We start from the raw sequence: 13,219 nt of genomic DNA on the forward strand, positions 1-13,219 counted from the left end.
TGTGCAATTTTATTACAAAATGAGAAGTTGGCGGAGACAAATTCCATACAAAATGTTAGCCATTTTTACTCTTTGGCTTCATGAAAAATTACCCATGTCAGGACCTTGGTACAACGTAAAATAATGAAAATCCGGTCAGGATAGATGACATCATCAGCTAGCGCGAAGAAGAAGAAGAAGAAAGCCAAACGTTGCGCTTGTGGAAATTGTATGAAATTTATATATTTCACCTAGTCGTCAGTTGCTCAGTGAATTTAGTAGAGAGAAGATTAATTTTCTCTTGAGAATGTAATAATAGTATATTTCATAATACTATCTACTACACAAGATTGGAAAAATCAATGAATTTAATTCAGTAAAATTGCAAGAGTGAATGAGAAACGTTGCTGCGGTAGTACGATATATACATACCGCATTGCAAATCTCTGTAGGTAGTGTTTGAAAGAGTTTTTATACCAAAGTTGAATGCACGCGCTGTCAGACTGAAGAAGAGAAATCTTTAAAGAAATCTTTTTTCTTTTTTAATATTTCTCTACTTTTCCTGATTTTTTTCTAACATGAGTGCTATTTAATAAATTAGTGTGAAGCTGCAGTAAATGTGCTTTCAGTGAGAAATAAGAGAGATTGATATATTAAAAAAAAAACTTGTGGACAGCACTTGTGCTTATAAGGAAGCATAGATGCCAACAAATCAAGGTTACCAAAAGGTATCAACGGAAATACCCACCACCACCACCATGTCATCAGGAATTGCATCAAGATCATCCTCACAGCAGCTCATGCCACCAGATACAGCGAGTGTGACTGCCTCGCTTGAATCTGGGGATCAGGATAAAGTGCAACCATCATACCAATATACTGGTGGTCTCCGGTCAATTGGGAAGCAAGAATGGTTCACAGTTTGTGTTCTTTGCTTTGTAAATCTCATCAATTACATGGACAGATTCACAATTGCCGGTAAGTCAAAAAAATAAATAAAAAAAAACTTAATATCAAGGTAGTAGAAAGGGAGGGAACCTCGGTGAGTGAGAGAGCGAGAATATTTATTGGAATGATTGAAGTAGTGAAAGCTATATATAATAAAACATACATATAGAAGGAAGATAAATAAGAGTGAAGAAAATTATTTTAGATAGGTTTAACACCCATCACGAGGTCTCTTACGCGAAGGTGCTTTACTTAAAAGATCACTTTCAAGGAATTTGTTCATAAAATTAACACAATAACAGTAAATGGGTGCGATTTTGTTAACTAGTATACTATATATAAATCTGTTACTATATGGATAAATAATTTCTGGAAATTCTATCGATAAATATCACGCATTGTGGGAAATTTCCTCACACAAACATCATGAGATTAAATTCCAAATTAGCTAAAGATTCTCTTCAGATGATTCTTTTAGGTGACCTTGACAGAACGCCTACCACAAAAATTAATTCTTAACTCTCTTTCACCAATTTGTTATTTTTTTTAATTTTAGTCGAATTATTCCAAAAAAATTAATTTGGCCAATTTTATATAACTTTTTTCCTATTTTGCTTAGAGAGCAGAAGAAAGTACATACAAAATTATTATTACTTTCATTCATATGTAGGTACATAAATGACAAAACACGTGAAAGGTCATGAAAAATAATTAAATGAGACATTTTGTGGAGTTTTGGTGAAATTTTTTTCTTTCTCAAAAATTTCGCCAAATGAATGTCTCTCTCAAATATTTTAAAATATGTGTACTATATGCATAGCGTATTATATAGCTCATTTTGAATCGGAAGATAATGAAACATACATACATAGGTATACCTGCAAACATATTAAATATATAAGGAAAAAAACGGCATGCGATATTTTTTTTTACAAAGTATTAGTATAGCGAGTTGTGATAAAAAAGGCGCCAATGGCATGTGACGTAGGTGCTCATTCGCGAAAAGAAAATACATTGGAAATCAGACCATACACTCGTCATGCTATTGCATCATCACAATCATTTTATATTTTCTTACAATTGTTTACTCAAGAGACTTTGCTGTAGAAAAAAAATAAGTTGGAGCAATATGTTGAGAAAAATAATATACCTACACTGCGCATGATGAGGTGGTACCACCATCTCACAATGAGATAACTCCTCCTAATTAAATAGCAAATAAAATAGTCATTTAATTTAACATCTTATACATCCTTTTTTTTCTTGAATAGTTTTTTGTTGTTTTGAAAGAAAAGTAATTAGTATTGGACGGTCAAATAGAGAATTTTGTGGCATGATTTTCCTACTCGGTAAAGAATGGGGTTCATTAACATTTTTTGCACATTAATTTTTTTTAATATTAAAGTCATAAAAAACTTTTTTGCAAATAATATTTCTACACATTAAATCAATATTCCGTCTGAATATGACTCTTCTTCAATTAACACATTAGCAAAATGAAGAGCATAATACGTAAGCATTATAAGAAGAATTTCAATGATTCACATTTTTCACAATTTGAATTCGTCTGTAGTATAGGTACTAACTCAAAGCATAATATGCGACCAACACATCTTTAAGTTGTCACGTTGAAAAAAAAATCTTCTATCTAAATTTAGCTACCACCAGTCGACATGTACGTAACATTGGGGTAATAGTAAAACTTGTTTACAATACTTTTACTACATCACAATTGAGATTAGGGAAGGAATGTCACACGAGATAATTAGTTGGTATTCCAGCAATATACTAAATGCGTCTCCTAAATATAAACCAATCATCGCTGAATCATGCAAATTAATTATTAAAAGAAAAGAAAATTTTCCTCTCTGATTTGGAAAAATTGTGTTATGTCTGAGAAAGTCAATCATAACGCGTCCAGTTATAAGAGTTGGTATACCACAACGCGGATGGGTCAGTCTATGCGTTGTAATTTAATTTTTAAGTAGTATTAGTATAGGCAAAGGTGATTTTTTTATGAAATTCATCAATTCGAAAGACAAAAATGGTTATATCTCAAGTTCTATTGCACATACAGAAATTTCTTGACTAGTTTTGGAAAGGTATTCAAATAAGCTATAATCTGATATATATTTCGATACATTTCAAGGTCACCTCCAGAACACAAAATGGCGGTTTTTTGTTCCACCAAAACAGTTTTTTGCACTTTTCGTATTAAAGGAATTGTTCTAGAGGTTTCTGATGTTCTAGAAAGTTGTAGAGAATTGCAAAACCTTTAATTTGATACTAAGTTGAGCCAAATCGGACAATCCGTTCAAGAGATATGGCTATTGGAACTTTTCAAATTCAAGAATTTTTCAAATGACTATATCTTCTAAACGGCGACATAGATTTTCTTCATTTTTGGACTGGTACAAGATATTGAGTCAGGCTACAACATATCAAAATTTAAAAGATTTGCCTAATGGGGATTCGGAGATATTGCCCCTTAAAGTTAGGCAATTTTTGTTTTTGATTTTAGCGCCTCTTGTGGTCATTTTTGGAACTTGGAATGTTCTGAACAGTTGTAGGGCTTATCGAAACCTTTCATTTGATACCAAGATGGTCAAAATCGGTCAAGCCGTTCTCGAGTTATATCGAAAAAACACTTTTTGCTTTGGACGGCCATATTTGCTAAACCGCTTGACCGATTTTCAAGTATGAATTGTTGATGAAAACGTCTCACTGAGCTCTACAACATACTAAAATTTCAGACCTCTAGCTGGGAGGGAAGTGGTTGACGGTAGTTCAAAATGGCGGATGGCGGCCATCTTGGATTTTGAAAATGCGAAAAAATGAAATTTTACACCCACATTTCTATAGAAAACTTCAAACCCGAAGTCTCTATATCTTGCCGTTCTCGAGCTATAAAGCAAAGTTTGGACCACCGGCAGGCCGGCCGGCAGGACGGCAGGCCGGCCGGATCAAAAATTTTCCACCACCATTTTTGTAATGTGGGATGTCTAAAACGTGCTTATACTAAGTTTGAGCCCGATCTGAGGGGGTCGGTTTTTCCGACGATTACAATACTTGGTATGCCACGATTGTGGTATACCAACTAATTAGGTTAGATTTCGATTGAAAAGCAATTTTCTGTGCGCTTTTCTAAAAACAAAAATTGTTATTGTTTGAAATATTTCGTAGAAAAGAAATAAATCATTGCAAAAAAATAATTATTCTTCCCACCCAAAGCTCAAACTTCACAAATATAGGTCTTTCGCAAGCTAACTACATACAATGCTTTTATTTTTCAGTAGGTATTCTTTTTTTTATGTACAAACATATTGTGAGGATGTTGAAAAAATCAGTTTGCATAATTTTCTTTAAATATTGAGTAGGTAGCAATCTATTATTTTAGAGAAAACTAGTAAAGAGAAAATTAAATGAATTACCTACCTATACATTTCAAAATAAAACAAAATTAAATAAAAATGTGCGAATAGGTCAAAGTGCTCAAAGGTTAAATTTCCTGACTGTCTTGTCACCTACTATTTTGAAAGTTTAATCTAATTTTTAAATTTTACAGTGGCATAGGGGTCAATTGAAAAAAATAAATATTACATATTGTGTGTTTTGTTTATGTACATACATAATCAATTAGTTAAATTAGAAAATTACCTACAAAGTTCTCCTTTTGTGCGTAAAAATCGTCACGAGAAAGCTTTAAAGCTTACTAATCACTTTAATTGCTTCAAACTCCTAAATAGATTGATAGGTACCTATCTCTAATCAGAAGATTTTTTTAAGTTCAATGAAGATTAATTTCGTTATGAAACGCGGAACTAACTTCTTCTTCTTCTAGGCGTTCCAGACAGTCTTAACTTTCTTCCATTTCTTTCTTTAGGTTTAAGACCTATAATTTACAGTTCAATAGAACCTTAAATAGAGGTAGTATATGGCTTCGTAGATTATGTATTGTCAGTGAACCTTGGTGGCATTTCACCTGCTGCCCACAATGATGACACATCTAGAAATCTTTAAGAAAAAAAACCTGTGAAGGTTGTTCCCATCGGTGTTTCCCGCATTTCTGCCACATCAGTGCAACTGATACACACGTAGTCACCCAAGTAGATTCACATGTACATATATTTGATACTACATCCATATATTTTATTATAAATGTAGGTATGTTTGTACAATGATATTGGAAAAATTTCATTTTACCACGCCGTGTTTCTCGGCTTGAAGAAATTGTGTAGGAATAATATAGATGTATGTATGTAGGTACATATATATAATCGTGAAATATCATACGAATCGTACGACTAAAAGCAGCCAATGGGCAGAATGGGTGTGAGACCCACAAAGTTGCATGAATAAGCGATGCGATGAAGGAAAAGAGAAGTAGTGGAAGCTTTTAGTGTTGGTAAATATTTTTCATTTGTATATAGTTGGTTCATTAATTTCTGTGGCTACAACATGAGGAAAGGAAAGGCAGAGAGAGAAAGAGAGAGAATGGTGTGAAACGTGGTGACGCGCAATGCAAAGAGAGTAGCCAAAAAAATCGCGAAAGTCATACTCATATTTCTATGTGAGCAAGGTTGCTGCTACCATTTTCTTTTCATTAACTGATATAGATTTTATGTAATATTCATTTTCAACGAGAACTAGAAATATGTATATGTTCCACCCCAAGTCAAGGAAAAATCATGATGAACAATGAGAAAATTCCAAAGTCTAGCAAAGTCTAGGAGATCTCACTTTAAATTTCAAATTATTTGTTCAAAAATATATAGCTTTAAATGCTTTAATTCGGAAACTTTCATCTCCTATATATAGCGCCTGTACATAATGCATATTTAGTCCAATTAAATTCAATAAAAATCAAATATGATCAATTTTATTATTATATTAAATGCAATAAGTAACGAGAAAATGATTTTATTAGAGAGACTTCTCTTCCTGATAACACTAAATGAATGGTCAATGGGTTAAGTGGGGCTAAGAGAGGTACTTTATTGATAAAATTTAATTAAAGAAAGGTCAATAAATTTAATTGATTGCATTATTGGAATAAAACATGCACATGTCAGAGGAATTTTATGTTTAAATGTTTACTTTATTTATTTAGCAAGTATCTAACTCATAATCTTGAATATTTAAAACAAATCTCATTTCATACAAATCAACAGTAGAGTGGTGTTTGCACATTAAGAAAAAAAAACTAGGCAATAAATAATTGGAATTTTTGTGCAATTTACCCAAATTATATAATAAAAAAAAGAAATCAAATACTTAATTATTGCAAATAAGACGTTCTTTAATGCGGTTTCTAGAACATGTCAAACCTCTTGCTAATCATACGTTGTAGACATTTTTAGTTAGTAAAAGAGATTGTGCAACTCTTGTTGTCTCTGACCCAGCATTTTATGGATTTGTACAACTCTGGCATGAAAGAATTTTAAGAGCCAAGGCAAAAGACATGCACTTTGATGATTCGTATTAAAGTCTAAGAAATATTCCAGAGAATTTTTTTTGAAGAAGGGTTTAATGAGAAGTAAAATATGGTAGGTTTACTCCCTTCTTTTCAAATGTTTCTGTAAATACAACTTGTCTTTTAAAAATACACAGACAAGGTGGAGGCGTCAATGAATGCCTTGGAAATGAAGACTGACAAGCACTTAATTTATAAAGCATTTCTCTCAATCTATGCAGTAAAGTCAACATTAGTTGATGACGGAAGAAAGGGAGGATAAGTCGTAGAATTGGTAATGAGGGGGAGGATTTTTTTTCTACCTACAATCAATGGTTTTCTCTTTTATATATTTAGGATTTTTAAACGATTTATAAAGGAATCCAAGACTGAAATAATTACATAATCACCAAAATTAAATAATAAATTATATGTTGACAAAATATTCAACCATTTGAGATAAATAAATTTTATATTTTGCTGAAAATATCCAAATTCCCCAAAAAATGAGCATTATAAATGATTCAGAATACACTGCGATTCCATAAAAAATGGGCGATGGTATAACCCGTAAAAACATTTTCTGCGCTACAACGAAATTGATAAACATATTGCGCTAATTCTTAAAAATAATTTGTTTATTATAAAATAAATATCATTTGCATATTTTTTTTCTACAAAACAGTTATTACAGCTGCATTCCGTTTTAATGACAATTATTGTAATTTGCATAATTCTAGATTGCAATTTCGATCTAATTTATGTCTGAAGTAATAGTGTTTGTGATCGCAATTAAAAATCTATTGTGGACTATTTATTCCCTTTTATGTTCAGTTAGGATCTTCAATCAATTCAATTTTTAATGCTGGTTCATATTATTCGGACACATCGATGTATACATAATTGGATTTTCTTCTTACCTGAGTTGTACTGTACTTTATCTATTCAATTCTTTGTTCCTCTTAGAATCCTCTTCATAATTCAATTATTAAATATTATTCTACATTTTCCATCATAAATTCTATAAATCAACTAACTTTTCTTGATAGTTTTCTACAAATTTACATAGCGTCACTTGAAATTTTGGCCTACTACGATTTCCCTGATTTTTCTAACCTAACAAATTCAAAAAGCAATTTCCAAGAAATAGTTTTTTTCTTGAAAATTAATCATTTGAAATGTAATAAAGATTTTCACGAAAGAATCTCTTGTGAATTGAAAGAAGCGTCTGTGTGGTGTAGTGGAGTTTATTTTAAAAATAGAATCTGCGAAATGGCAGAGAAAATATGTATATATAGGTGTATGTAGTTGAGGAAAATCTATTTGATGATTTAAATTTTCTGCAAATTGTCTTTACATAACGGTCATTTCTCATTTAAAATTTCAGGTGTTCTCACGAATATCCAGGATGAATTCAGTATTGGTGATGATCAAGGGGGTCTCCTGCAGACTGCATTTGTACTCTCCTACATGATATGTGCACCAATCTTTGGTTATTTGGGTGATCGCTACTCAAGACGATGGATAATGGCGCTCGGTGTGGCACTGTGGAGTGGTACAACACTTTTGGGTTCTTTTATGCATCAATATGGGTGGTTCCTCACATTCCGAGCTCTAGTTGGCATCGGTGAAGCTAGCTACAGTACCATTGCCCCAACCATCATCTCGGATCTCTTCATCTCCGACATTAGATCAAAGATGCTGGCTTTCTTCTATTTTGCCATCCCTGTGGGATCTGGCTTAGGGTAACCAAAAAAAAGCTTTTTAGCTGACATTTTGAATTTTTATTCAAATGTTTTTTATTTGAATTTTTTAGATACATAATTGGATCTGAGATGGCAAGTTTAATGGGATCATGGCGCTGGGCACTCAGGGTAACACCAATACTTGGAGCCATTGCCGTTGTTCTCATATGGCTCTTCAAAGAACCCCAACGGGGTCAAAGTGAAGGATCACACAATCTCGCCGTTACATCATATCGTGAAGATTTGAAGGACATTGTGCGAAATCCATCATTTATGCTGTCAACTGCTGGGTTCACGTGCGTTTCCTTTGTAGCTGGTGCCCTTGCATGGTGGGGTCCAGCTTTCATGCACTTTGGCATTCAATTGCAACCGGGAAATGAAGATATTTCCCTTTCAAGGTGAGAGAATTTTTTTGTTGCAAAATCTTAATGATTTCTTTAATTTCTTTTTACTGCGATGATTTAGCGAGGAAAAAACTCTATAAAAAAATTCATGCTGAAAATATGTTTCAAAAAAAAATATTTCTTATGTATTAAAAGTATCGCGTATCGCTTTGGAATTACGGCCATGCTAGCGGGACTCATTGGTGTTCCCCTTGGCTCTTACCTGGCCCAACGTATTCGCCCACGTGACCCGGCATGTGACCCGAAGATTTGTGCCGGGGGTCTCATCATTTCTGCACCATTTGTCTACTTTGCACTAATTATTGCAAAATACAGCACAAATTGGACATTTGTTCTTGTATTCTTAGCCATGGTGTCTCTGAATTTGTGTTGGTCAATTGTAGCTGATATCCTTTTGGTAAGAATCTCGCAAGCTACATCCTGAAAATGAAAGAAAAAGGATATCAGTGAAGGAGCAAATTTAATCGTAAAATTAAGAATTTTCTAAATCTTACAATTTTATCGAAATTTTGATAAATATTTTTCTCTTTTTTTTCCTTTATCCATTTCAGAGTCTCATTTATGTTTGGTGGAGTTGCCCTACTATCGGGTGCAATTGGGGTACCATTGGGATCGTATTTGTCGCAAATATTTAAGAAACGTTTCCCACGCAGTGATCCCATTATTTGTGCCTTAGGATTACTAATTAGTGTGCCATTTGGTGCTGCAGCCATGATTGTAGTGTCTTCCAGTACCGCGTGGGCTTTTACGCTTATGTTTTTCGCCGAATTGGCTTTGAATCTTAATTGGGCAATTGTCGCAGATATACTGTTGGTAAGGAAAAACACCAAAAAAAAGGAAATATGCACACCTATATGTAAAAAAAATATTTCCCAGTTTCCTTTTATATCTGTGTATAGTCTTTATGATTTTTCCCTTTCATCCTCTTTCTAATTTCTATTTATTTTTTTAAACATTTCTGTTTTCTGTAAAATATCCTTCTGTTCTTTCTGTCTTTGTTCCTTCCATACATAAAATGTTAACCTTCTGTACGCTGTGTCCAAAACACTCACGCTCATTGCCATGGGGTATGTGACCGACCTCATAGCCCTTTTCGCAAATTAAGCAAATTCCTTAAGTTAAATGATCTTTTAATGACTTCTTAGACAAACTTTAGGGAGACTTCTGTTCATTTTAAAGCAAAAAAATCATTTATAAATGGATTTTGAGTAATTTTCTTTTAAAGAATATTTGTCTAAGATTTTCTAGAAATTTTCTAAACTTGAAAAGAGAAAATTTTGTTAAATATTCTAATTTTTGATCATTATCCATTGAAATTGATCACTAAAATGTAAACTAAAGATGTATTTTTTGAAGAAAATACGAAAATTCTTGAAAATGAGTTCTAAAGAAACTAGCAAAGACCGTTTCGAATATTTTTGAATTCTTCCTTTTTTACATTTTTGTTGATAACTTCTTTTCTGGTGGACGGATTTACCTGAAATTTTTACAAAATCTTCTCAGATAATCAATGAATTTATTTCCGTAAGATTGGTTCTATATCATAATTGTTGCTCTGGTGTCGGTCTTTTACCCCCCATGGCAGTGAAAGGGTTAATGTGCTTCCATTTTTGTGAGAAAAAGATTTTTTTTCAACACAACTGGGTTTGATGACTCTGAACAAAATTCATTAATTTTTTAATCCGAAAAGTATCTCTATAAATTTAATTATTTTCTCAATTTAATTTTCCTTAATTCATAAAGAAAGTAAAAGCATTGCAGTTTCTTCGACAATTGCCCAATTAATGGGGGTCGAAGTCCTAAAAGAGATCCTCTAAAAATATCAATTAAAAAAAAAGGAGTTTTAATTCTAAAAAAGAATTTAAATTATTTAACTTTTTGCAAAAAAAATTATTCATCTATGTACATACATTTAAATGGTTTCACGTAACAAAGACTCAAACCCAATTGTTCCTGTTTAAATTTAAATTTTCTCCTTCACTGACTTTTTCTTTTTTGTAAGAATTTCTCTTAAATGTATTTTTCAAGTTAAAATATAATTCTTTTTCTCTTCCATTAAAACAGTATGTCGTTATGCCAACAAGACGCTCAACTGCAGAAGCATTTCAGATACTTCTTTCGCATGCTCTGGGTGATGCTGGAAGTCCGTATTTAGTGGGTGTTGTAAGTATCACAAAAACTTTGAAAGAATATTATGATTTTATTCTTAGGGCGTAATTTAATAATGAAATAAACGCTTTTCTTTATCAGATATCTGAAGCTATTAAAGCCATGAGACGCACAGAAATTGCCACAGCACTCCATGAAGAGATTATTGAGACAATTGGAAGTAATAGCACAATTCCCTTTGATACAGCAGCAACAGCAACAACGGATATCAAAGAGACAAAGTTTGTTGCTCTGCAATATGCACTCTTTGCCACGTGTGTTGTGGAAGTTTTGGGTGCTGTATTCTTCCTCATTACCTCCTTCTACATCATACGTGATCGCGAGCGAGCAAAAAGGGCCATTGCAGGTGAGAGTTTGATTGAAAAAGAAGAAATGCATTCATCCAAATTCTTCCTTTCATGCTGCTGATTTCTTAATTTTTTAAAACTTTTTCTTTGTTCTACACCCTCTATCATCGATATTTTCTGCATATTCTTCCCAAACACGCAGGTTGCCAAATAGAAATGAGCGAAAGTTCCTCAAATTCATGCAATTAGCAGGTGCTTTTGTGTGTTGTGTGGCTTTTCTTTTTATTGGTCCTCGTATTATGTTGTTTTATTCTCCTGATGCATGTTGCTTTTCCATTTTCATCTCTCTTTTTTCTTTGTTAAAAATATTTGTATTTTCACAGATTAACATTTTTTACCTTTTCCTTGCAGACGGTTCAATTGAGGAGATTCAGAATCAAGAAGCAGACAGAACTAGTAGTACCAGTTGTAATTCATAAAAAAAACGTTATTTATCAAATTCAAAATAGATTTATCAATCTCACCCAATAAATAATGTAAAATCACGTGTAAATGATAGGTAGGTAGGTTTACATACAACATAAACTGTAATGCAAAAAAGACTTTATATTCTACATGAAAAAAAAATATTAAGACAATGGTTTTATAAACGCATTATGTAGAAGAAAATATCAAATGAAATACATAATAGAAAAAATACATAATTCGCACAATTGCGTGGAATTTATAAGTTTAGTAAAAGTTTGTTTTTATTTCTAAAGTATACTGCTAATCAGTATAAATGAATTGACTTTTGGAAAATTATTTTCCATCCTTAGAAATGAAAATTTATGTATAAAATTGGAGAATATGAATTATAGATAGAAGAAAAATTATGTTGCATGGCAAAATATTTTTTTTAATGCTTAAAAATAATATTTTGTACGCCAAATTGGTTCAAAAAATCCATCCAAAATTCATAACTTATTTCTAAGAAAAAAAAAATCAGCGTTGAAGATGCGTTAAGAATGCTCCTAAATTCATGGAATAGAAGAAATAAATCTCAAGTAATATCACCTCTGTCCTGGTTTATAACATCTACCTCTTGTTTTTGTATTAGAATTTAAATAATTTTGGTGGCAAGCCTTATTAGTGAAAAAAAGGTCGATAGACACATAGTTAATGCGAAAGAAAATATTCTATTAGTTTATAAAATAAAAGTTATGACGCCAAATTTTATTTGATGATTTTTTGGAAATAATGAGCATTTTCATGTCAAAGAAAAAATTGACAAAAAAATCCTAAACTAATTGCGAGGTGTTAGTAAAATTATGTATGTTAGTAATTTTTAATGCTGAACTGAAATGGACCAAGACAAATATGTCATGATTAAAAATAAATTAAAAGGATTAATTAAAATCTTTTTTTTTAATGAAAAGGATGATCAAAGTAAAACAATGTTTAATCTAGTCTCGTATTATTTTACTTTGATTTATTTTTAATGTATAAATAACGTAAAATTATTGTGGTGAAGATGGATTATACTAGTAATTAGGTAATAATGATGATGAGACTGCCTTATTAGGGTAATATTAAATCACAAGAAAATTTCCATTTAATGAGAAATTCAAAATGGAAATAACCAAAAACTCCTCGATTTCCCTAACGTATTTTAGGCAAAAATAAATTAGTTAATAATGTTATTTATAATCTCCATTATTTCGCTTTTAGAAGAAAAAGAAAAATTTCGGTAGTCTTCCCAAAATTTGCTACAAAATATCCCATTTTTTTAAGAAAAAGAAAATAATAAAATGAAGAAAATGTAATAGCGAAAAATTGAAAAATAAAGGAATAATTTTTATAATAATTTATTGATTTTTATTTATGTAAATTGAATGGTAATTTTGGTGTTTTTCCTGGTTTTATTGTAATTTTCCCAATTTTCCACGTTTTTTCACATATATTTTTTTAAATTTTAATATTATTTTGTTACTTGAAAATTGAGAAAATTAATTTTTATTACTTTTGACGAGAATGATTGGGTTTTAATTTTTTATAAAAAATTTTACATAAAATTCATGTTTTTTTGGCTACTTTTTGAATTTGGCGCCCTTTTTGGTACATTTTGTTCAAGAGAAAATGAGACGGATACATTTCACCGCTATCCGTCTCCCTCACACATTCAGTTTTTCGCAATTTTCACGCGTTTTCCGTCGAATTTTCCTGAGAAATTGTGTTTTTTATGACCAGGAAACA

The 13,219-nt window shown here is 31.7% G+C and overlaps 1 protein-coding gene across 3 annotated transcripts; it reads left to right on the plus strand.

Moving 5' to 3' along the window:
* The first annotated feature begins 164 nt into the window (after nucleotides 1-164).
* Nucleotides 165-12,830, plus strand: LOC129792253 (protein spinster). 3 transcript variants are annotated; one of them, XM_055831136.1, is made up of 8 exons: nucleotides 185-957; nucleotides 7,767-8,124; nucleotides 8,196-8,522; nucleotides 9,080-9,341; nucleotides 10,593-10,691; nucleotides 10,779-11,043; nucleotides 11,187-11,236; nucleotides 11,396-11,519. In XM_055831136.1, the coding sequence occupies exons 1-7, from the start codon at nucleotides 681-683 to the stop codon at nucleotides 11,231-11,233; spliced, it is 1,635 nt and encodes a 544-aa protein (XP_055687111.1). In that variant the 5' UTR covers nucleotides 185-680; the 3' UTR covers nucleotides 11,234-11,236; nucleotides 11,396-11,519. The 3 variants fall into 3 exon arrangements, with proteins under 3 accessions (XP_055687110.1, XP_055687109.1, XP_055687111.1); XM_055831135.1 differs by lacking the exons at nucleotides 9,080-9,341; nucleotides 11,187-11,236 and adding an exon at nucleotides 8,664-8,925 and having other exon boundaries at nucleotides 165-957; nucleotides 11,396-12,830; XM_055831134.1 differs by lacking the exon at nucleotides 11,187-11,236 and having other exon boundaries at nucleotides 165-957; nucleotides 11,396-12,830.
* The last annotated feature ends 389 nt before the right edge of the window (nucleotides 12,831-13,219 follow it).

Source organism: Lutzomyia longipalpis, chromosome 3 (assembly GCF_024334085.1).
Source record: "Lutzomyia longipalpis isolate SR_M1_2022 chromosome 3, ASM2433408v1".
NCBI classification, from domain to species: domain Eukaryota; kingdom Metazoa; phylum Arthropoda; class Insecta; order Diptera; family Psychodidae; genus Lutzomyia; species Lutzomyia longipalpis.